The sequence below is a fragment of the Oncorhynchus gorbuscha genome, linkage group LG05 (assembly GCF_021184085.1).
Source record: "Oncorhynchus gorbuscha isolate QuinsamMale2020 ecotype Even-year linkage group LG05, OgorEven_v1.0, whole genome shotgun sequence".
Lineage (NCBI taxonomy): Eukaryota > Metazoa > Chordata > Actinopteri > Salmoniformes > Salmonidae > Oncorhynchus > Oncorhynchus gorbuscha.
Window position 1 is genome coordinate 93,855,738 of NC_060177.1, and position 24,407 is coordinate 93,880,144.

General features: G+C 44.4%; 2 protein-coding genes across 3 annotated transcripts in view; both read right to left on the reverse strand.

Moving 5' to 3' along the window:
* Positions 1-24,407, reverse strand: part of LOC124036673 (protein mono-ADP-ribosyltransferase PARP8-like) — a 92,277-nt gene that overhangs the window by 25,063 nt on the left and 42,807 nt on the right. Inside the window, exons 7-15 of the mRNA XM_046351517.1 lie at positions 18,660-18,754; positions 16,117-16,177; positions 11,771-11,928; positions 6,858-6,986; positions 5,990-6,360; positions 5,656-5,764; positions 2,793-2,931; positions 2,600-2,653; positions 2,344-2,439 (exon numbers count right to left, since the gene is read on the reverse strand). Coding sequence (XP_046207473.1) covers positions 2,344-2,439; positions 2,600-2,653; positions 2,793-2,931; positions 5,656-5,764; positions 5,990-6,360; positions 6,858-6,986; positions 11,771-11,928; positions 16,117-16,177; positions 18,660-18,754 — 1,212 coding nt within the window. The remainder of the gene's footprint in view (positions 1-2,343; positions 2,440-2,599; positions 2,654-2,792; positions 2,932-5,655; positions 5,765-5,989; positions 6,361-6,857; positions 6,987-11,770; positions 11,929-16,116; positions 16,178-18,659; positions 18,755-24,407) is intronic.
* LOC124036672 lies at positions 2,799-4,808 on the reverse strand. 2 transcript variants are annotated; one of them, XM_046351515.1, is made up of 2 exons: positions 3,510-4,808; positions 2,799-3,446 (listed from the first exon to the last, which is right to left on the reverse strand). In XM_046351515.1, exons 1-2 carry the CDS (start codon positions 4,745-4,747, stop codon positions 2,969-2,971), a joined length of 1,716 nt encoding a protein of 571 aa, XP_046207471.1. In that variant the 5' UTR covers positions 4,748-4,808; the 3' UTR covers positions 2,799-2,968. The 2 variants fall into 2 exon arrangements, with proteins under 2 accessions (XP_046207471.1, XP_046207472.1); XM_046351516.1 differs by having other exon boundaries at positions 2,799-3,179; positions 3,258-4,808.

Sequence of the window (24,407 nt, forward strand, 5' to 3'; positions counted from 1 at the left end):
GAACTCAGGACAGTGATCTATAGTTGTATCATTAGGAGGACTCAGGACAGTGACCTATAGTTGTATCATTAGGAGGACTCAGGACAGTGATCTATAGTTGTATCATTAGGACTCAGGACAGTGATCTATAGTTGTATCATTAGGAGGACTCAGGACAGTGGTCTATAGTTGTATCATTAGGACTCAGGACAGTGACCTATAGTTGTATCATTAGGACTCAGGACAGTGATCTATAGTTGTATCATTAGGACTCAGGACAGTGATCTATAGTTGTATCATTAGGACTCAGGACAGTGATCCATAGTTGTATCATTATGACTCAGGACAGTGATCTATAGTCGTATCATTAGGACTCAGGACAGTGATCTATAGTTGTATCATTAGGACTCAGGACAGTGATCCATAGTTGTATCATTATGACTCAGGACAGTGATCTATAGTCGTATCATTAGGACTCAGGACAGTGATCTATAGTCGTATCATTAGGACTCAGGACAGTGATCTATAGTCGTATCATTAGGACTCAGGACAGTGGTCTATAGTTGTATCATTAGGAGGACTCAGGACAGTGACCTATAGTTGTATCATTAGGACTCAGGACAGTGGTCTATAGTTGTATCATTAGGAGGACTCAGGACAGTGACCTATAGTTGTATCATTAGGACTCAGGACAGTGACCTATAGTTGTATCATTAGGACTCAGGACAGTGATCTATAGTTGTATCATTAGGACTCAGGACAGTGATCTATAGTTGTATCATTAGGACTCAGGACAGTGATCCATAGTTGTATCATTATGACTCAGGACAGTGATCTATAGTCGTATCATTAGGACTCAGGACAGTGATCTATAGTTGTATCATTAGGACTCAGGACAGTGATCTATAGTTGTATCATTATGACTCAGGACAGTGATCTATAGTCGTATCATTAGGACTCAGGACAGTGATCTATAGTCGTATCATTAGGACTCAGGACAGTGATCTATAGTCGTATCATTAGGACTCAGGACAGTGGTCTATAGTTGTATCATTAGGACTCAGGACAGTGGTCTATAGTTGTATCATTAGGACTCAGGACAGTGGTCTATAGTTGTATCATTATGACTCAGGACAGTGATCTATAGTTGTATCATTAGGACTCAGGACAGTGACCTATAGTTGTATCATTAGGACTCAGGACAGTGATCTATAGTTGTATCATTAGGACTCAGGACAGTGATCTATAGTTGTATCATTAGGACTCAGGACAGTGGTCTATAGTTGTATCATTAGGACTCAGGACAGTGGTCTATAGTTGTATCATTAGGACTCAGGACAGTGATCTATAGTTGTATCATTAGGACTCAGGACAGTGGTCTATAGTTGTATCATTAGGACTCAGGACAGTGGTCTATAGTTGTATCATTAGGAGGACTCAGGACAGTGGTCTATAGTTGTATCATTAGGAGGACTCAGGACAGTGATCTATAGTTGTATCATTAGGAGGACTCAGGACAGTGGTCTATAGTTGTATCATTAGGAGGACTCAGGACAGTGGTCTATAGTTGTATCATTAGGACTCAGGACAGTGATCTATAGTTGTATCATTAGGAGGACTCAGGACAGTGATCTATAGTTGTATCATTAGGACTCAGGACAGTGATCTATAGTCGTATCATTAGGACTCAGGACAGTGGTCTATAGTTGTATCATTAGGACTCAGGACAGTGATCTATAGTTGTATCATTATGACTCAGGACAGTGATCTATAGTCGTATCATTAGGACTCAGGACAGTGATCTATAGTCGTATCATTATGACTCAGGACAGTGATCTATAGTCGTATCAGTAGGACTCAGGACAGTGATCTATAGTCGTATCATTATGACTCAGGACAGTGATCTATAGTCGTATCATTAGGACTCAGGACAGTGATTTATAGTTGTATCATTAGGACTCAGGACAGTGATCTATAGTCGTATCATTAGGACTCAGGACAGTGATCTATAGTCGTATCATTAGGAGGACTCAGGACAGTGATCTATAGTCGTATCATTAGGACTCAGGACAGTGATCTATAGTCGTACATTAGGACTCAGGACAGTGATCTATAGTTGTACATCAGGACTCAGGACAGTGATCTATAGTTGTATCATTAGGAGGACTCAGGACAGTGATCTATAGTTGTATCATTAGGACTCAGGACAGTGATTTATAGTCGTACATTAGGACTCAGGACAGTGATCTATATTATTAAAACCTTAGGGGGTCTGGTTACATTTAGCTGTATGTGCTGAACTGAATATAGCTCTGTTCTTCTCTCTTCTTGTACTGTGTGTTAGTATGTGTGTACAGTACTCACTCTGAGCATTGGTCCGTTCTGGAACACGTGTGGTTCGTCACACACCACACAGAACTCATTCAGGACCGGAATCCTCTGCTCAGCATATTCCATGGTCTGTTGACAGAAGACATGATTAGAGGACATGATAAATGCTCATATAGATTTTATAACACGTGTCAACTCATTCTACATGTACACATTTGCTTGAAGTAAACGTTTACAAAACATATTATTGATAGAAGAAGAGCTCAGGTGAAATTCAGGGAGCATTTACCTGGACGAGGAAACCTCTGTCTTTTATTGGTATGGACTTGGCTCCATTGTTTGGCTGTAAAGGAAGAGAGGGAAGTTTGTTACCTGCCTGTGATCCAAAAAAAGGTCAACAATCCCTGTTTCTAATGACAAATCAAGATCAACCAATCATGAGAGGATGCCTTTCTGCTCAACCAATCACAAGCCTAACTGACCGGCGTTGGCGTGGCGAGCGAGGGGGCGAGGATCCCGATGAGCCCTGAGGTAAGAGAGAGCCGCCTCCCCTCGGACGGAGACACAGAGTCCTTGAAGATGTCTGCTGCCTTGCCCATCTTGGTACTGCTGGAGTAGGACCTGCAGTAACATGGAGGCATTGATGAGGCAGTAGGACCTACAGTAACATGGAGGCATTGATGAGGCAGTAGGACCTACAGTAACATGGAGGCATTGATGAGGCAGTAGGATCAGAGGTAACATGGAGGCATTGATGAGGCAGTAGGACCTGAGGTAACATGGAGGCATTGATGAGACAGTAGGACCTGAGGTAACATGGAGGCAGTAGGACCTGAGGTAACATGGAGGCATTGATGAGACAGTAGGACCTGAGGTAACATGGAGGCAGTAGGAACTGAGGTAACATGGAGGCAGTAGGACCTGAGGTAACATGGAGGCAGTAGGACCTGAGGTAACATGGAGGCATTGATGAGGCAGTAGGACCTGAGGTAACATGGAGGCATTGATGAGACAGTAGGACCTGAGGTAACATGGAGGCAGTAGGACCTGAGGTAACATGGAGGCAGTAGGACCTGAGGTAACATGGAGGCAGTAGGACCTGAGGTAACATGGAGGCATTGATGAGGCAGTAGGACCTGCAGGAACATGGAGGCATTGATGAGACAGTAGGACCTGAGGTAACATGGAGGCAGTAGGACCTGAGGTAACATGGAGGCATTGATGAGGCAGTAGGACCTGCAGTAACATGGAGGCATTGATGAGGCAGTAGGACCTGCAGTAACATGGAGGCATTGATGAGGCAGTAGGACCTGCAGTAACATGGAGGCATTGATGAGGCAGTAGGACCTACAGTAACATGGAGGCATTGATGAGGCAGTAGGACCTGAGGTAACATGGAGGCATTGATGAGACAGTAGGACCTGCGGTAACATGGAGGCATTGATGAGACAGTAGGACCTGAGGTAACATGGAGGCATTGATGAGACAGTAGGACCTGAGGTAACATGGAGGCATTGATGAGGCAGTAGGACCTACAGTAACATGGAGGGATTGATGAGACAGTAGGACCTGAGGTAACATGGAGGCATTGATGAGACAGTAGGACCTGCAATAACATGGAGGCATTGATGAGACAGTAGGACCTGAGGTAACATGGAGGCATTGATGAGACAGTAGGACCTGAGGTAACATGGAGGCATTGATGAGACAGTAGGACCTGAGGTAACATGGAGGCATTGATGAGGCAGTAGGACCTACAGTAACATGGAGGCATTGATGAGACAGTAGGACCTGCAGTAACATGGAGGCATTGATGAGACAGTAGGACCTGAGGTAACATGGAGGCAGTAGGACCTGAGGTAACATGGAGGCAGTAGGACCTGAGGTAACATGGAGGCAGTAGGACCTGAGGTAACATGGAGGCATTGATGAGACAGTAGGACCTGCAGGAACATTGAGGCATTGATGATACAGTAGGACCTGAGGTAACATGGAGGCAGTAGGACCTGAGGTAACATGGAGGCATTGATGAGGCAGTAGGACCTGCAGTAACATGGAGGCATTGATGAGGCAGTAGGACCTGAGGTAACATGGAGGCATTGATGAGGCAGTAGGACCTGAGGTAACATGGAGGCATTGATGAGGCAGTAGGACCTGAGGTAACATGGAGGCATTCATGAGGCAGTAGGACCTGCAGTAACATGGAGGCATTCATGAGGCAGTAGGACCTGCAGTAACATGGAGGCATTGATGAGACAGTAGGACCTGCAGTAACATGGAGGCATTGATGAGACAGTAGGACCTGAGGTAACATGGAGGCAGTAGGACCTGAGGTAACATGGAGGCAGTAGGACCTGAGGTAACATGGAGGCAGTAGGACCTGAGGTAACATGGAGGCATTGATGAGACAGTAGGACCTGCAGGAACATTGAGGCATTGATGAGACAGTAGGACCTGAGGTAACATGGAGGCAGTAGGACCTGAGGTAACATGGAGGCATTGATGAGGCAGTAACATGGAGGCATTGATGAGGCAGTAGGACCAGTAACATGGAGGCATTGATGAGGCAGTAGGACCTGAGGTAACATGGAGGCATTGATGAGGCAGTAGGACCTGAGGTAACATGGAGGCATTCATGAGGCAGTAGGACCTGCAGTAACATGGAGGCATTCATGAGGCAGTAGGACCTGCAGTAACATGGAGGCATTCATGAGGCAGTAGGACCTGCAGTAACATGCATTGATGAGGCAGTAGGACCTACAGTAACATGGAGGCATTGATGAGGCAGTAGGACCTGAGGTAACATGGAGGCATTGATGAGGCAGTAGGACCTGCAGTAACATGGAGGCATTGATGAGGGAGTAGGACCTGCAGTAACATGGAGGCATTGATGAGGCAGTAGGACCTGCAGTAACATGGAGGCATTGATGAGGGAGTAGGACCTGCAGTAACATGCATTCATGAGGTAGTAGGACCTGAGGTAACATGAGTTGCTGCTTTTAGTGTTTGTTTTTGCGTATTTATGTATCATCTGGTGCCAACAAATGTTCCTTCCTTTGGGGATCAATAAAGTACTATGTTATGTTAATATGTTATGTTAATATGTTATCTTTGGGGATGTTATGTTAATATGTTATCTTTGGGGAAGTTATCTTTGGGGATGTTATCTTTGGGGATGTTATGTTAATATGTTATCTTTGGGGATGTTATGTTAATATGTTATCTTTGGGGATGTTATGTTAATATGTTATCTTTGGGGATGTTATCTTTGGGGATGTTATCTTTGGGGATGTTATGTTAATATGTTATCTTTGGGGAAGTTATGTTAATATGTTCTCATCTTACCTGCTGAGGAGGTGGTGGTGTTTCAGTCCATCCAGCTCCTCCGTCCTGATAGAACCAGAGCACGACCTACTGAGCAGCCTGTGGTGCTTTAAACCTCCCCCAAGACTACCTCCCCCAAGACTACCTCCCCCAAGACTACCTCCCCAAGACTACCTCCCCCAAGACTACCTCCCCCAAGACTACCTCCCCCAAGACTACCTCCCCCAAGACTACCTCCCCCAAGACTACCTCCCCCAAGACTACCTCCCCCTCCACCTCCCCCAACACTACCCCCCAAGACTACCTCCTCCACCACCAACACCTCCCCCAAGACTACCTACACCCCCTCCCCCACCTCCTCCCACTCCCGCATGCTCACAGCGGGGGTCGCCGGAGCACGAGCGAGGCAGGAGCTTATGGGGAGCGGGTCGGAGGTCCTCTGGTTTGACCACAGCCATGCAGGGCCTGCCCAGGCGGTGGGGTTTGAAGGGCAGTGGTCCGGGCCCTGCTCCGTGGTCCATACGGGGGTCTCCGCTGGACAGGGAAAGGCCCAGGAGACGGTGGGTAGTCTTGGTCCCGGGGCCGCAGCCGTCCACCTCAACCTGCTGTTTGGCGGTGCTGGTGTAAGTCCGGCGGAGAAGGCGGTGGGATTTAGAGGCGCCATCTTGTTCAGGCTTCAGCTTCTTTTTGCTCTTGACACAGCCGGGAGACGGGTAGCTGGGAGATCTGAAGACGAAGATAACTTTATTGTCCAAGATACACAAATGATGGGAACGGAGAGAGTAAACCCAGGCTCAATTCTGCCTAACCAATCAGAGAGCAAAAGTGGAGATACTACCATATCATACCTATCTGATCCTTTCAGATACAGTAAGTGCCTATGTGGTAAGGAACAAGAAATGTCTGTACTTTAATTATAGTGACAGACAGGTTCAAAATCGATAATTATGTTAAGATGTCAAATGTCAGTATTATGATGTTCTCTGACCTGCGGAGGGTCAGTATTATGATGTTCTCTGACCTGCGGAGGGTCAGTATTATGATGTTTCTCTGACCTGCTGAGGGTCAGTATTATGATGTTTCTCTGACCTGCGGAGGGTCAGTATTATGATGTTTCTCTGACCTGCGGAGGGTCAGTATTATGATGTTCTCTGACCTGCTGAGGGTCAGTATTATGATGTTCTCTGACCTGCGGAGGGTCAGTATTATGATGTTTCTCTGACCTGCGGAGGGTCGAGAAGATGTGGAGGGGAGATTTGCCCTTCTTGTCACCCTTGTTTTTGTTGCGAGAGCAGTTGAGTTTCTCTTTACTCTGGAGTTTCCACTGCTGCGTGACGAACGTCTGCATTATCCTGAAGAGAGAGAGAGAGGGGGCGGGGTGTAACATCTACATTATCCTGAGAGAGAGAGAGGGGGGGTGTAACATCTACATTATCCTGAAGAGAGGAAGAGAGAGGGGGGGTGTAAAACATCTACATTATCCTGAAGAGAGGAGAGAGGGGGGGTGTAAAACATCTACATTATCCTGAAGAGAGAGAGAGGGAGGGGGTGTAACATCTACATTATCCTGAAAGAGAGAGAGAGGAGAGAGGGGATGTAACATCTACATTATCCTGAAGAGAGAGAGAGAGAGAGAGAGAGAGAGAGAGAGAGAGAGAGAGAGAGAGAGAGGGGGGTGGTGTAACATCTACATTATCCTGAAGAGAGGGGGGTGTAACATCTACATTAACCCGAAGAGAGAGGGGGGATGTAACCTCTACATTATCCTGAAGAGAGAGAGAGAGGGGGTGTAACATCTACATTATCCTGAAGAGAGAGAGGGGGGTGTAAACATCTACATTATCCTGAAGAGAGAGGGGGGGTGTAACATCTACATTATCCTGAAGAGAGAGGGGGAGGATGTAACATCTACATTATCCTGAAGAGAGAGGGGGGGAGGATGTAACATCTACATTATCGTTGTAAGAGAGAAGAAACAAAACGTGTTATCCAATGAAGGGATCCACAATTCAACAGATTCGGGCTAATTTCCTTCAAAAAGAAAGACATTTCCTTGTCTGCACTCATTTCAACTATTGAGAACTGTATCTAGTTGTATAAAAAATGAAAACCCCATAGGGTTGGATTGACACACCAGTGCGTCAATCTAAGTTACATAACAAAAACAAAACCCATAAAAAAATCAATTTAACCCATTTAAGAGATTTGTTGTTGTTGTTTGTTTTGTTGTTGTTTGTTTTGTTGCATTGGACGCGTCCCAATCCACCTCCATGCCACCTACACTGCCATCGGAATGTATTCAGACCCCCCCTTCTCCACGTGTTGTTAATTTACAGCCATATTCTAAAATCTGTCTGTCTGTCTGTCTGTCTGTGTCTGTCTGTCTGTGTCTGTGTCTGTGTCTGTGTCTGTCTGTCTGTGTCTGTGTCTGTGTCTGTCTGTCTGTGTCTGTGTCTGTGTCTGTGTCTGTGTCTGTGTCTGTGTCTGTCTGTCTGTCTGTCTGTCTGTCTGTCTGTCTGTCTGTCTGTCTGTCTGTCTGTCTGTCTGTCTGTCTGTCTGTCTGTCTGTCTGTCTGTGTCTGTCTGTCTGTCTGTCTGTCTGTCTGTCTGTCTGTCTGTCTGTCTGTCTGTCTGTCTGTCTGTCTGTCTGTCTGTCTGTCTGTCTGTCTGTCTGTCTGTCTGTCTGTCTGTCTGTCTGTCTGTCTGTCTGTCTGTCTGTCTGTCTGTCTGTCTGTCTGTCTGTCTGTCTGTCTGTCTGTCTGTCTGTCTGTCTGTCTGTCTGTCTGTCTGTCTGTCTGTCTGTCTGTCTGTCTGTCTGTCTGTCTGTCTGTCTGTCTGTCTGTCTGTCTGTCTGTCTGTCTGTCTGTCTGTCTGTCTGTCTGTCTGTCTGTCTGTCTGTCTGTCTGTCTGTCTGTCTGTCTGTCTGTCTGTCTGTCTGTCTGTCTGTCTGTCTGTCTGTCTGTCTGTCTGTCTGTCTGTCTGTCTGTCTGTCTGTCTGTCTGTCTACACACAATACCCCATAATGACAAAGCGAAAACAGTTTTTGGGAGGAGGGAAATGTGCTAATTTATAAAAAAGAAAAAGAAAACAGAAATACTTTATTTACATAAGTATTCAGGCCCTTTGCTATGAGAATATAATTGAGCTCAGGTGCATCCCTGTTTCCATTCATCTTCCTTGAGATGTTCCTATAACTTGATTGGAGTTCACCTGTGGTAAATTCAATTGATTCAAACACGATTTAGAAAGGCTGTCTATATGAGATTTAACTCTTTGGCCTGAATGCAAAGCATCACATCTGGAGGAAACCTGTCACCATCCCTACGGTGAAGCATGGTGGTGGCAGCATCATGTCCGGAGGAAACCTGTCACCATCCCTACGGTGAAGCATGGTGGTGGCAGCATCATGTCCGGAGGAAACCTGTCACCATCCCTACGGTGAAGCATGGTGGTGGCAGCATCATGTCCGGAGGAAACCTGTCACCATCCCTACGGTGAAGCATGGTGGTGGCAGCATCATGTCCGGAGGAAACCTGTCACCATCCCTACGGTGAAGCATGGTGGTGGCAGCATCATGTCCGGAGGAAACCTGTCACCATCCCTACGGTGAAGCATGGTGGTGGCAGCATCATGTCCGGAGGAAACCTGTCACCATCCCTACGGTGAAGCATGGTGGTGGCACAATCATGCGGTGGGGGTGTTTTTCAGCGGCAGGGACTGGGAGACTAGTCATGATCGAGGGAAAGATGAATGGAGAAAAGTACAGAGAGATCCTTGATGAAAACTCCAGAGTGCTCAAGACCACACAGACAGGGGTGAAGGTTCACCTTCCAAGAGGACAACCACCCTAAGCACACAGCCAAGACAATGCAGGAGTGGCTTCAGAACAAGTCTCTGGAGAGACCTGAAAATAGCTGTGCAGCAAGTCTCTGAATGTCCATGAGTAGCCCAGCCAGAGCCGGACTTGAACCTGATCGAACATCTCTGGAGAAACCTGAAAATAGCTGTGCCGCGACGCTCCTCATCCAACTTGACAGAGCTTGAGAGGATCTGCAGAGAAGAATGGGAGAAACTCCCCAAATACAGGTGTGCCAAGCTTGTAGGGTCATACCCAAGAAGACTCGAGGCTGTAATCACTGCCAAAGATGCTTCAACAAATTACTGAGTAAATGGTCTTGTATATTTATGTAAATGTGATATCAGTTTTGTATTTTTTATAAATTTGCAAAAAAAAAAAAAAAAATTAAAAAGGTCATTATGTGGGGTATTGCTTGTAGATTGAGGAAAAATTATATTTAATCCATTTTAGAATAATAACGTAAGAAAATCAAGGGGTCTGAATACTTTATTTATGACAGACAGGTCAAAGTTCAGAAACCTGGTTGATTATCATACATTTTTTGACCTTCATTTTCTGCCATTTATGAATGTGTTACTCAACGCGTTTCCATGGACTATAGTAGTAAATGCTCAACACCTACTCATTCAAGAGTTTTTCTTTATCTTCTACATTGTAGAATAATAGAAGACATAAAAACTATGAAATTCCACATATAGAATCATGTAGTAACCAAAACAAGTGTTAAACAAATCAAAATATATATTTTATATTTGAGATTCTTCAAAGCAGCCACCCTTTTGCCTCGATGACTGTTTTGCACACTCTTCACATTCTCTCAAGCAGCTTCATGAGGAATGCTTTTCCAACAGTCTTGAAGAAGTTCCCATATAATATTATGCTGAGCACTTGTTGGCTGCTTTTCCTTCACACTGTGGTCCAACTATTCCCAAACCATCTCAATTGGGTTGAGGTTGGGGGATTGTGGAGGCCAGGTCCTCTGAATGCAGCACTCCATCACTCTCCTTCTTGGTTAAATAGCCCCTTACACAGCCTGGAGGTGTGTTTTGGGTCATTGTCCTGTTGACAAACAAACCAGACAGGGTGGCGTATCGCTGCAGAATGCTGTGGTAGCCATGCTGGTTAAGTTAAGCCTTGAATTTTAAATAAATCACTGACAGTGTCACCAAAGCACAGCACCCCCACACCATCACACCGCCTCTTCCATGCTTCACGGTGAGATCGTCCGTTCACCTACTCTGCGTCTCACAAAGACACGGCGGTTGGAATCAAAAATGACAAATTTGGACTCATCAGACCAAAAGGACATTTCCAGCAGTCTAATGTCCATTGCTCGTGATTCTTGGCCCAAGCACATCTTCTTATCGGTGTCCTTTAGTAGTGATTTCTTAGCAGAATTTCGACCATAAAGGCCTGATTCACGCAGACTCTGAATAGTTGATGTTGAGATGTGTCTGTTACTTGAACTCTGCGAAGCATTTATTTGGGCTGCAATCTGAGGTGCAGGTAACTCTAATGAACTTATCCTCTGGGTCTTCCTTTCCTTTGGCGGTCCTCATGAGTGCCAGTTTCATCATAGCGCTTGATGGTTTTTGCGACTGAAAAAGTTATTGAAATGTTCTGTATTGACTGGCCTTCATGTCTTAAAGTAATGATGGACAGTTGTTTATCTTTACTTATTTGAGCTGTTCTTGCCATAATATGGACTTGGTCTTTTACCAAATAGGGATATATTCTGTATACCACCCGTACCTTGTCACAACATAACTGATTGGAAAGAAATTCCACAAATTAACTTATAACAAAGCACACCTATTAATTGATATGCATTCCAGGGGACTATCTCATGAAGCTGGTTGAGAGAATGCCAAGCTGTCATCAAGGTCAAGGGAGGCTACTTTGAAGAATCTCACATTGAAAAATATATTTTGATTTATTTAAAACTTTTTTGGTTACTACTTGATTCCATATGTGTTACACAATGTAGAATATAGAAAAACCCTTGAATGAGCAGGTTCAAACTTTTGACTGGTACTGTATATTTATATATATTCTTTTATATACCTAAAGTGTTCCTAAAATTCCAAATCAAAAAGCCAAGTGATACATAAAACAATTCCATATGTCCGATTATCATTCCCCCCTCTCTCAACTCTAAATAATTAAGTAATTGTATCTATTAATTGATATTAATTGAGAGTTAAATGAATGCAAACAATTCCACTGAACTCTCTAGGTGTTGAAAGGGCACGTGATATCAGAACCATCGGTCACTTACTTCTTCATCTGATGTCCCAGTCCAAACCGGTCTTTAGTCGACACCTGGAATACGTCCACCGTGGGGACCGGTCCATTCAGGTACTGTGTCAGAGAGCAGTGTAGACGCACGATCACCGGCTCCCTGCGGATCACGTCCCACGCCAGGGCTATTTCCTCCTGACGACCAAAACAAAATCAGAAACATTTCTCTTTTTTTTACATTTTTTTTTACATAGTTTTGACTTATTGTTGTTTGCCTTGTTTGATTGGCAATCAAAGAAGATTAGCGTCAGTATAGAGACAAAGAGTCGCAATTCACCGGCTCAGACACAAGAGGTATGTGGCAGCGCCTACAGTCAATCACGGACTACAGGAAGAAACCCAGCCCCGTCGCAGACCAGGATGTCTTGCTCCCAGACAGACTAAATAACTTTTTTGCCCGCTTTGAGGACAATACAGTGCCACTGACACGGCCCACAACCACAACCTACAGACTCTCCTTCACTGCAGCCAACGTGAGTAAAACATTTAAACGTGTTAACCCACGCAAGGCTGTAGGCCCAGACGGCATCCCCAGCCGCGTCCTCAGAGCATGCGCAGACCAGTTGGCTGGTGTGTTTACGGACATATTCAATCAATCCCTATCCCAGTCTGCTGTTCCCACATGCTTCAAGAGGGCCACCATTGTCCCTGTTCCCAAGAAAGCTAAGGTAACTGAGCTAAACAACTACCGCCACGTAGCACTCACTTCCGTCATCATTAAGTGCTTTGAGAGACTAGTCAAGGACCATATCCATATCACCTGACACCCTAGACCCACTCCAATTTGCTTACCGCCCAAATAGGTCCACAGACGACGCAATCGCAACCACACTGCACACTGCCCTAACCCACCTGGACAAGAGGAATACCTATGTGAGAATGCTGTTCATCGACTACAGCTCAGCATTTAACGCCATAGTACCCTCCAAACTCGTCACCAAGCTCGAGACCCTGGGTCTCAACCCCACCCTGTGTAACTGGGTACTGGACCTCCTGACGGGCCACCCTCAGGTGGTGAGGGTAGGTAACAACATCTCCACCCCGCTGATCCTCAAAACTGGGGCCCCACAAGGGTGCGTTCTGAGCCCTCTCCTGTACTCCCTGTTCACCCACGACTGTGTGGCCATGCACGCCTCCAACTCGATAATCAAGTTTGCGGACGACACAACAGTGGTAGGCTTGATTACCAACAACGACGAGACGGCCTAAGGGAGGAGGTGTCAGGAAAATAACCTCACACGCAACGTCAAGGAGAGGGAACACCCCCCTATCCACATCGACGGGACAGTAGTGGAGAGGGTAGTAAGTTAAGTTCCTCGGCGTACACATCACGGACAAACTGAATTGGTCCACTGACACAGACAGCGTCGTGAAGAAGGCGCAGCAGCGCCTGTCCAACCTCAGCACTCACAAACTTCTACAGATGTTTACAAAAGTTTACAGATGCCCAATCGAGAGCATCCTGTCGGGCTGTATCACCGTACGGCAACTGCTCCGCCCACAACCGTAAGGCTCTCCAGAGGGTAGTGAGGTATGCACAACGCATCACTGGGGGCAAACTACCTGCCCTCCAGGACACCTACACCACCACTACTAGACACCTAAACCACCCGATGTCACAGGAAGGCCATAAAGATCATCAAGGACAACAACCACCCGAGCCACTGCCTGTTCACCCCGCTATCATCCAGAAGGCGAGGTCAGTACAGGTGCATCAAATCAGGGACCGAGAGACTGAAAAACAGCTTCTATCTCAAGGCCATCAGACTGTTAAACAGCCACCACTAACATTGAGTGGCAGCTGGCAACATACTGACCATCTCCAGCCACTTTTAACAATGGAAATTGATGGAAATTTATGAAAAAGATAACACTAGCCACTTTAAACAATGCTACTTAATATAATGTTTACATACCCTACTAGAGGTCGACCGAGTAAGATTTTTCAAAGCCGATACCAATTATTGGAGGACCAAAAAGAGCCAATACCGATTAAATCAGCCATTTTTTAAATTTTTATATTTGTAATAATGAGAATTACAACAATACGTAATTAACACTCATTTTTAACTTAATATAATACATCAATAAAATCAATTTAGTCTCAAATAAATAATGAAACACAATTTGGTTTACATAATGCAAAAACAAAGTGTTGGAGAAGAAAATAAAAGTGCAATATGTGCCATGTAAGAAAGCTAACGTTTAAGTTCCTTGCTCAGAACATGAGAACATATGAAAGTTGGTGGTTCCTTTTATAATATATATAATATGCCATTTAGCAGACGCTTTTATCCAAAGCGACTTACAGTCATGTGTGCATACATTCTACGTATGGGTGGTCCCGGGAATCGAACCCACTACCCTGGCGTTACAAGCGCCATGCTCTACCAACTGAGCTACAGAGTGAGTCTTCAATATTCCAAAGTAAGAGGTTTAGGTTGTAGTTAATTATACTATTTATAGGACTATTTCATAGACCTTTGACAATTGGATGTTCTTATAGGCACTATAGTATTGCCAGTGTAACAGTATAGCTTCCATCCCCCACCTCGCCCCTACCTGGGCTCGAGCCAGGTACACATCGACAACAGCCACACTCGAAGCATCGTTACCCATCACTCCACAAAAGCCGCAGCCCTTGCAGCGCAAGGGGAATAACTACTCCAAGTCTCAGAGCGAGTGACGTTTGAAACCGTATTAGCGCACACCCAGCTAACTAGCTAGCCATTTCACATTGGTTACACCAGCCATTAGGCTGATAGGCTTGAAGTCATAAACAGCGCTGTGCTTGCGAAGAGCTGCTGGCAAAACGCACGAAAGTGCTGTTTGAATGAATGATTACGGGCCTGCTGCTGCTCAGTCAGACTGCTCTATCAAATCAGACTTAATTATAACATAATAACACACAGAAATACGAGCCTTTGGTCATTAATATGATCGAATCCGGAAACTATCATTTAGAAAACAAAACGTTTATTCTTTCAGTGAAATACGGAACCGTTCGGTATTTTATCTAACGGGTGGCATCCCTAAGTTTAAATATTGCTGTTACAGTGCACAACCTTCAATGTTATGTCATAATTACGTAAAATTCTGGCAAATTAGTTCGCAATGAGCCAGGCGGCCCAAACTGTTGCATATACCCCGACTCTGCGTGCCATGAACGCAAGAGAAATGACACAATTTCACTCACTTAATCGGCCACTCCGATTAATCGGTCGACCTCTATACCCAACATTACTCATCTCATATGTATATGTATATACTGTACTCTATATCATCTACTGCATCTTTATGTAATACATGGATCACTAGCCACTTTAAACTATGCCACTTTGTTTACATACCCTACATTACTCATCTCATATGTATATACTGTACTCGATAACATCTACTGCATCTTGCCGTTCTGTACCATCACTCATTCATATATCTTTATGTACATATTCTTTATCCCTTTACAGTTGTGTGTATAAGGTAGTAGTTGTGGAATTGTTAGGTTAGATTACTCGTTGGTTATTACTGCTAAATGGTGCAGACCTACAAGGTTAACATGGGGTCAATACACTAAACCATGTTATCTAAATGGTGCAGACCTACAAGGTTAACATGGGGTCAATACACTAAACCATGTTATCTAAATGGTGCAGACCTACAAGGTTAACATGGGGTCAATACACTAAACCATGTTATCTAAATGGTGCAGACCTACAAGGTTAACATGGGGTCAATACACTAAACCATGTTATCTAAATGGTGCAGACCTACAAGGTTAACGTGGGGTCAATACACTAAACCATGTTATCTAAATGGTGCAGACCTACAAGGTTAACATGGGGTCAATCCACTAAACCATGTTATCTAAATGGTGTTAACAGACCTACTAAAGGTTAACATGGGATCAATACACTAAACCATGTTATCTAAATGGTGCAGACCTACAAGGTTAACATGGGGTCAATACACTAAACCATGTTATCTAAATGGTGCAGACCTACAAGGTTAACATGGGGTCAATCCACTAAACCATGTTATCTAAATGGTGCAGACCTACAAGGTTAACATGGGATCAATACACTAAACCATGTTATCTAAATGGTGCAGACCTACAAGGTTAACATGGGGTCAATACACTAAACCATGTTATCTAAATGATGCAGACCTACAAGGTTAACATGGGGTCAATCCACTTGTGTGCCGGAATTATATTTTTTCATTTTTCAAAATGGTCAAATACATTTAAAATGCGTTAAGCTCATCAGATCAAAACTGACAACATGAAAGGATATTATAATACTACAATAAAACTATAATACTTACATCTAGGAAACTGACGTCGATGTGGAGATCAATGTCCACATCGTCGATGGTACCGTATTCCCTACGACAGGTTAGGAAGATGAACAGATTTCACTTCTCTATGGTCACATAAAGACACCTTCAGTCAGAGTCAACATGCATACGGTGCCTTGCGAAAGTATTTCGGCCCCCTTGAACTTTGCGACCCTTTTGAACTTTGCGACCCTTTTGAACTTTGCGACCTTTTGCCACATTTCAGGCTTAAGTATTAACTTAAAGGGGCTGAATAATTTTGCACGCCCAATTTTTACGTTTTTGATTTGTTAAAAAAGTTTGAAATATCCAATAAATGTCGTTCCACTTCATGATTGTGTCCCACTTGTTGTTGATTCTTCACAAAAAAATACAGTTTTATATCTTTATGTTTGAAGCCTGAAATGTGGCAAAAGGTCGCAATGTTCAAGGGGGCCGAATACTTTCGCAAGGCACTGTATTGTTGAAAACATGGGGGATTTCCGCATGGTCTCTTGGCTACTTTGATATCTCAACATAGAAATGCCACAAAGAGGCTGATCGAGAGCTTTTTCATCTTGAAAACATGTTTGAAGTCGTATATCAGCATTACAATGAAAATGCATTATTCAGCACAGCTACCCTTTCATATCTTATTCTCAGCATAGAATGGTGTACTACGCACGAGCGTGCGCACACACACACACACACACACACACACACACACACACACACACACACACACACACACACACACACACACACACACACACACACACACACACACACACACACACACACACACACACACACACACCCCTGGAAGACCAGCTCTCTACTCTGTGATGAGTCATCCAGTAGGCCCTGCCATACACCACCAACCACACTGACTCCCACCCTCTCCCCATTCCAAGGGAATGCTGGCCCATGTTGACTCCAATGCATTCCGCAGTTGTGTCAAGTTAGCCAGAAGTCCCTGACCAAAGGCCCTTCTCCCCCGCTCACTCAGTTTGGCTGGGAAGCTCTTGGTGGTTCAGTCTTGGTGGTTCAAAACATCTTCCATTTAAGAATGGGAACCTTCAATGCTGCAGACATTTTTTGGTACCCTTCTCCAGCTCTGTGCCTCGACACAATCCTGTCTCGGAGCTCTACAGACAATTCCTTCGATCTCATGGGTTGGTTTTTGCTCTGACATGCACTGTCAACTGTGGGACCTTATATAGACAGCTGTGTGCCTTTCCAAATCAAGTAGAATTAATTGATTTTACCACACGTGGACTCCAATCAAGTTGTAGAAACATCTCAAGGATGATCAATGGAAACAGGATGCACCTGAGCTCAATTTCGAGTCTCATGGGAAAAGGTATTTGTTTTAAATTTTGTATAAATTTGCACACAAAAAAATTGAACGTATATTCGCTTTGTCATTATGGGGTAGTGCGTAGATCGAATTAGGATTTTTCATTTATTTAATCAATTTTAGATTAAGGCTGTAACGTCACAAAATGTGGAAAAATTCAAGGTCAGACTACTTCCCGAATTCCCTGTATATTTCTATTACCTGAGAGATACTGCGTGGTGTCCCTGTATATTACTATTCCCTGAGAGATACTGCGTGGTGTCCCTGTATATTACTATTACCTGAGAGATACTGTGTGGTGTCCCTGTATATTGCTATTACCTGAGAGATACTGCGTGGTGTCCCTGTATATTACTATTCCCTGAGAGATACTGCGTGGTGTCCCTGTATATTACTATTCCCTGAGAGATACTGCGTGGTGTCCCTGTATATTACTATTACCTGAGAGATACTGCGTGGTGTCCCTGTATATTACTATTACCTGAGAGATACTGCGTGGTGTCCCTGTATATTACTATTACCTGAGAGATACTGCGTGGTGTCCCTGTATATTACTATTACCTGAGAGATACTGCGTGGTGTCCCTGTATATTACTATTCCCTGAGAGATACTGCGTGGTGTCCCTGTATATTACTATTCCCTGAGAGATACTGCGTGGTGTCCCTGTATATTACTATTCCCTGAGAGATACTGCGTGGTGTCCCTGTATATTACTATTCCCTGAGAGATACTGCGTGGTGTCCCAGTATATTACTATTACCTGAGAGATACTGCGTGGTGTCCCAGTATATTTCTATTACCTGAGAGATACTGCGTGGTGTCCCAGTATATTTCTATTACCTGAGAGATACTGCGTGGTGTCCCTGTATATTACTATTACCTGAGAGATACTGCGTGGTGTCCCTGTATATTACTATTACCTGAGAGATACTGCGTGGTGTCCCTGTATATTACTATTACCTGAGAGATACTGCGTGGTGTCCCTGTATATTACTATTACCTGAGAGATACTGCGTGGTGTCCCTGTATTTCTATTACCTGAGAGATACTGTGTGGTGTCCCTGCTATTACCTGAGAGATACTGCGTGGTGTCCCTGTATATTACTATTACCTGAGAGATACTGCGTGGTGTCCCTGTATATTACTATTACCTGAGAGATACTGCGTGGTGTCCCTGTATATTACTATTACCTGAGAGATACTGCGTGGTGTCCGTACATCTCCTGGACCGCAGCCAGGTCCACCTCCAACTGGGGGTGCTTGTGGAGCTCGCCATCAGAGTTGACCTATCAGAGTGAGACGTCAATAAATCAATGAAACGTGTTTTAAAGCCCCACCCCCCCCCACCCCATCAGCAGTATAGTCAAACCTCTTCACATTCTTTAGACCCCAAAGAGCAAAGAGAATCACAGTGAACAGCAAACATCTCCCGAGAAGGACGATACCTAGAAAGGACCCGGACTCCGAGGGGAGACCTGAAAGTGCGGTCCTTTGCCCTCCCCTCCACTAAAATGTAATGATTGGGCAGATTTCTAAAGAGACCCAAAACACGACCAATCAGCTGCTAAGGACATTTTGTGCTTTTGTCTGGCAAGATCAACCTACAGCAGAACAATAATGAGTAGGTGGGATGTGTTTGACATCCTACAGTATTGTCAAACTGTGCAAAACTGATTGAATCGATGTTGTTTCCACATTATTTCAACAACTAAACTCAATGTGATGATGTTGAATCAACGTGGAAAAAACTGATTGTATTTGTAAAAAGTCAAATCAATGAAACGGAAATGGTATATATATTTTTTTAACTCAACTTTTAATATAAATCCAATGACATTGTGTTTTTTCTTTGTGAATTTCACGTTGAATTCAACCAAAATTGTTTCAAAACTAGACGTTGAAATCTGTGCCAAGTGGGTATGCTTTAATCTTTCTTTGTCCCATGTAGCACCCTATTCCCTATGTAGTGCACTACATTTGACTAGAATAGTAAAAACGAGGGTACTACATAGGGATAAGATAAGGATGCCATTTGGGAGACAAACTGTATAAACAACCAGCTAACTCAATATGTCATCTCCTGTTCTATTTCATTGGCCGGTTCAATTTCTGGGAGGAGCTAAATGAAATCCAATATATTCACTGGAATATCAACACACAAATTCTCCCTAGAGCTGTCCAGACACATTAAACATGAAGTCTCCTAGAGCTGTCCAGACACATGAAGTCTCCTAGAGCTGTCCAGACACATGAAGTCTCCTAGAGCTGTCCAGACACATGAAGTCCCCTAGAGCTGTCCAGACACATGAAGTCCCCTAGAGCTGTCCAGACACATGAAGTCCCCTAGAGCTGTCCAGACACATGAAGTCCCCTAGAGCTGTCCAGACACATGAAGTCCCCTAGAGCTGTCCAGACACATGAAGTCCCCTAGAGCTGTCCAGACACATGAAGTCTCCTAGAGCTGTCCAGACACATGAAGTCCCCTAGAGCTGTCCAGACACATGAAGTCCCCTAGAGCTGTCCAGACACATGAAGTCCCCTAGAGCTGTCCAGACACATGAAGTCTCCTAGAGCTGTCCAGACACATGAAGTCCCCTAGAGCTGTCCAGACACATGAAGTCCCCTAGAGCTGTCCAGACACATGAAGTCCCCTAGAGCTGTCCAGACACATGAAGTCCCCTAGAGCTGTCCAGACACATTAAACATGAAGTCTCCTAGAGCTGTCCAGACACATGAAGTCTCCTAGAGCTGTCCAGACACATGAAGTCCCCTAGAGCTGTCCAGACACATGAAGTCCCCTAGAGCTGTCCAGACACATGAAGTCTCCTAGAGCTGTCCAGACACATGAAGTCCCCTAGAGCTGTCCAGACACATGAAGTCCCCTAGAGCTGTCCAGACACATGAAGTCCCCTAGAGCTGTCCAGACACATGAAGTCTCCTAGAGCTGTCCAGACACATGAAGTCCCCTAGAGCTGTCCAGACACATTAAACATGAAGTCCCCTAGAGCTGTCCAGACACATTAAACATGAAGTCTCCTAGAGCTGTCCAGACACATGAAGTCTCCTAGAGCTGTCCAGACACATTAAGTCTCCTAGAGCTGTCCAGACACATGAAGTCCCCTAGAGCTGTCCAGACACATTAAACATGAAGTCTCCTAGAGCTGTCCAGACACATGAAGTCCCCTAGAGCTGTCCAGACACATTAAACATGAAGTCTCCTAGAGCTGTCCAGACACACTAAACATGAAGTCCCCTAGAGCTGTCCAGACACATTAAACATGAAGTCCCCTAGAGCTGTCCAGACACATTAAACATGAAGAGAGCTGTCCAGACACATGAAGTCCCCTAGAGCTGTCCAGACACATTAAACATGAAGTCCCCTAGAGCTGTCCAGACACATTAAACATGAAGTCCCTAGAGCTGTCCAGACACATGAAGTCTCCTAGAGCTGTCCAAACATGAAGTCTCCTAGAGCTGCTGAAGTCCTAGAGCTGTCCAGACATTAAACATGAAGTCCCCTAGAGCTGTCCAGACACATTAAACATGAAAGTCTCCTAGAGCTGTCCAGACACATTAAACATGAAGTCTCCTAGAGCTGTCCAGACACATGAAGCCTAGAGCTGTCCAGACACATGAAGTGAGCTGTCCAGATCATGAAGTTCTAGAGCTGTCCAGACACATTAAACATGAAGTCTCCTAGAGCTGTCCAGACACATGAAGTCCCCTAGAGCTGTCCAGTAGAGCTGTCCAGACACATTAAACATGAAGTCTCCTAGAGCTGTCCAGACACATTAAACATGAAGTCCCCTAGAGCTGTCCAGACACATGAAGTCCCCTAGAGCTGTCCAGACACATGAAGTCCCCTAGAGCTGTCCAGACACATGAAGTCCCCTAGAGCTGTCCAGACACATTAAACATGAAGTCCCCTAGAGCTGTCCAGACACATCAAGTCTCCTAGAGCTGTCCAGACACATTAAACATGAAGTCCCCTAGAGCTGTCCAGACACATTAAACATGAAGTCTCCTAGAGCTGTCCAGACACATTAAACATGAAGTCCCCTAGAGCTGTCCAGACACATGAAGTCTCCTAGAGCTGTCCAGACACATGAAGTCCCCTAGAGCTGTCCAGACACATGAAGTCCCCTAGAGCTGTCCAGACACATGAAGTCCCCTAGAGCTGTCCAGACACATGAAGTCCCCTAGAGCTGTCCAGACACATTAAACATGAAGTCTCCTAGAGCTGTCCAGACACATTAAGTCCCCTAGAGATGTCCAAACACATTTAAAACAATAGTGGAATTAAATGTGTCATAATTATTTGCTTTAAAACTAGGGGTGGGTCAAGTACTCGGACAAAACGAGTATCGTAACGGATATTGAGAATTTTCCCGGAATACAATTATGACAAGTATTTTTAGTAATTATGAGTGCCAGCACACATCTCTCTTTCACTCAAACAGTATGAAGCACTGTGTTCTCTCAACAACTATTGGCTAGTTCTTCTGTCTGTAAAGTAACAGGGCGGGGGTGTCAGTTGAGCCTGCTGTCACTATTGGATTAGAACAAGCCACTCCTCCTCTGCTCTCATTTCCCCGGACAGACAACAGACTGTTTCGGTCACTGTCTCAGGACACAAGTCTCTCCTTCTCCAAACATCTTGCATGAATCAGAATCCATAGCTAGGTCATTTATGTTCAAATCTAGTTACTTCCTGTCAACTGAGGCCATTTGGTTGTTGTGGTCTGTCTACTTGGTGTTGTTCAGTAGGACTACTTCCTGTATAATTATTCCATTCCTGACCACGTCTGTCATTATGTAGTGATCCAAGTCATTATGTAGTGATCCAAGTCATTGTGTAGTGATCCAAGTCATTATGTAGTGATCCAAGTCATTATATAGTGATCCAAGTCATTATGTAGTGATCCAAGTCATTATGTAGTGATCCGTCATTATGTAGTGATCCAAGTCATTATGTAGTGATCCGTCATTATGTAGTGATCCAAGTCATTATGTAGTGATCCAAGTCATTATGTAGTGATCCAAGTCATTGTGTAGTGATCCAAGTCATTGTGTAGTGATCCAAGTCATTGTGTAGTGATCCAAGTCATTGTGTAGTGATCCAAGTCATTATGTAGTGATCCAAGTCATTATATAGTGATCCAAGTCATTATGTAGTGATCCAAGTCATTATGTAGTGATCCAAGTCATTATGTAGTGATCCAAGTCATTATGTAGTGATCCAAGTCATTATGTAATGATCCAAGCCATTTTGTAGTGATCCAAGTCATTGTGTAGTGATCCAAGCCCATGCTTGCTATTATTATTTCTACTGGCCCAGGCATGTTGACCGAGCGACATTTCATTACAAAATTAAAATGTTTATTTTGATTGTACAAATGTTGTGTCGTAAGTGTCAGCAGGGTATCACATTTACATTAGTATTGAGAACATTTACTCAGTACTTTATTGAAGCACCTTTGGCAGTGATTACAGCCTCTGGTCTTCTTGGGTATGACGCTACAAGCTTGGCACACCTGTATTTGGGGAGTTTCTCCCATTCTTCTCTGCAGATCCTCTCAAGCTCTGTCAGGTTGGATGTGGAGCGTCGCTGTACAGCTATTTTCAGGGCTCTCCAGAGATGTTCAATCGGGTTCAAGTCCGGGCTCTGGCAGGGCCACTCAACGTATTCAGAGACTTGTCCCGTAGACACTCCTGCGTTGTCTTGGTTGTGTGCTTAGGGTCGTTGTCCTCTTGGAAGGTGAACCTTCGCACTCCAGTCTGAGGTCCTGAGCGCTCTGGAGCAGCTTTTCATCAAGGATCTCTGTGCGTTGCTCCTTTCATCTTTGCCTCGATCCTGACTGGTCTCTCAGTCCCTTCGGCTGAAAAACATCCCCACAGCATGATGACGCCGCCACCATGCTTAGTCGTAGGGATGGTGCCAGGTTTCCTCCAGACGTGACGCTTGGCATTCAGGCCAAAGAGTTCAATCTTGGTTTAATCAAACCAGAGAACCTTTTCTCTCATCGTCTGAGGCTTTAGGTGCCTTTTGGCAAACTCCAAGCAGACTGTCATGTGCCTTTTACTGAGGAGTGGCTTCCTACTGGCCACTTTACCATAAAAGCCTGATTGGTGGAGTGCTGCAGAGATGGTTTGTCTTTCTGGAAAGGTTCTCCCATCTCCACAGAGGAAATCTGGAGCTCTGTCAGAGTGACCATCTGGTTCTTGGTCACCTCCCTGACCAAGGCCCTTCTCCTCCGATTGCTCAGTTTGACCGGACGGCCAGCTCTAGGAAGAGTCTTCCCCAGATCTGTGCCTCGACACAATTCTGTCTCGGAGCTCTACAGACTATTCCTTCGACCTCATGTCTTGTTTTTTTTTGCTCTGACATGCACTGTGCTTTTCCAAATCATGTCCGATCAATTTAATTTACCAAAGGTGGACTCTAATCAAGTTGTAAAAACATACGATTACTGGTATGATGAGATCAGCACACCCTTATTTAAACCATTGATTATGTTATTGATAAAGAAAACAATAACTACAGTAAACCTACTGACATCAAGTAAACATTATCTAGGCCTACAACCATTAATGGATTTTAAGCTAGCCTGAGGCTAGTACTTTTCAGACCAGGCTAGTAGAAAACATGACATTTTGACACTGGCAAGTGACATTTTCTGTCTTTTCAAATATCCTATGGCATATTTTGTACATGGACTAGTAAAAGAAATGGTGGTCGACTGGCTGGAGACCAACATCCTTAAAATGACATCCCTGCCTTCTGTAATCAATAATCATAACCAAAGATCCAAAGAACATCAATCATCACAGAAACAAGGTTCTACTCACTCTGTAACTGTTTATGACAGCTTCAACTTTATGCAAATTAAAAACCCACGAGTTACCCTCCAATCTAGGAGGTTAATAAGGAGTGTTTTA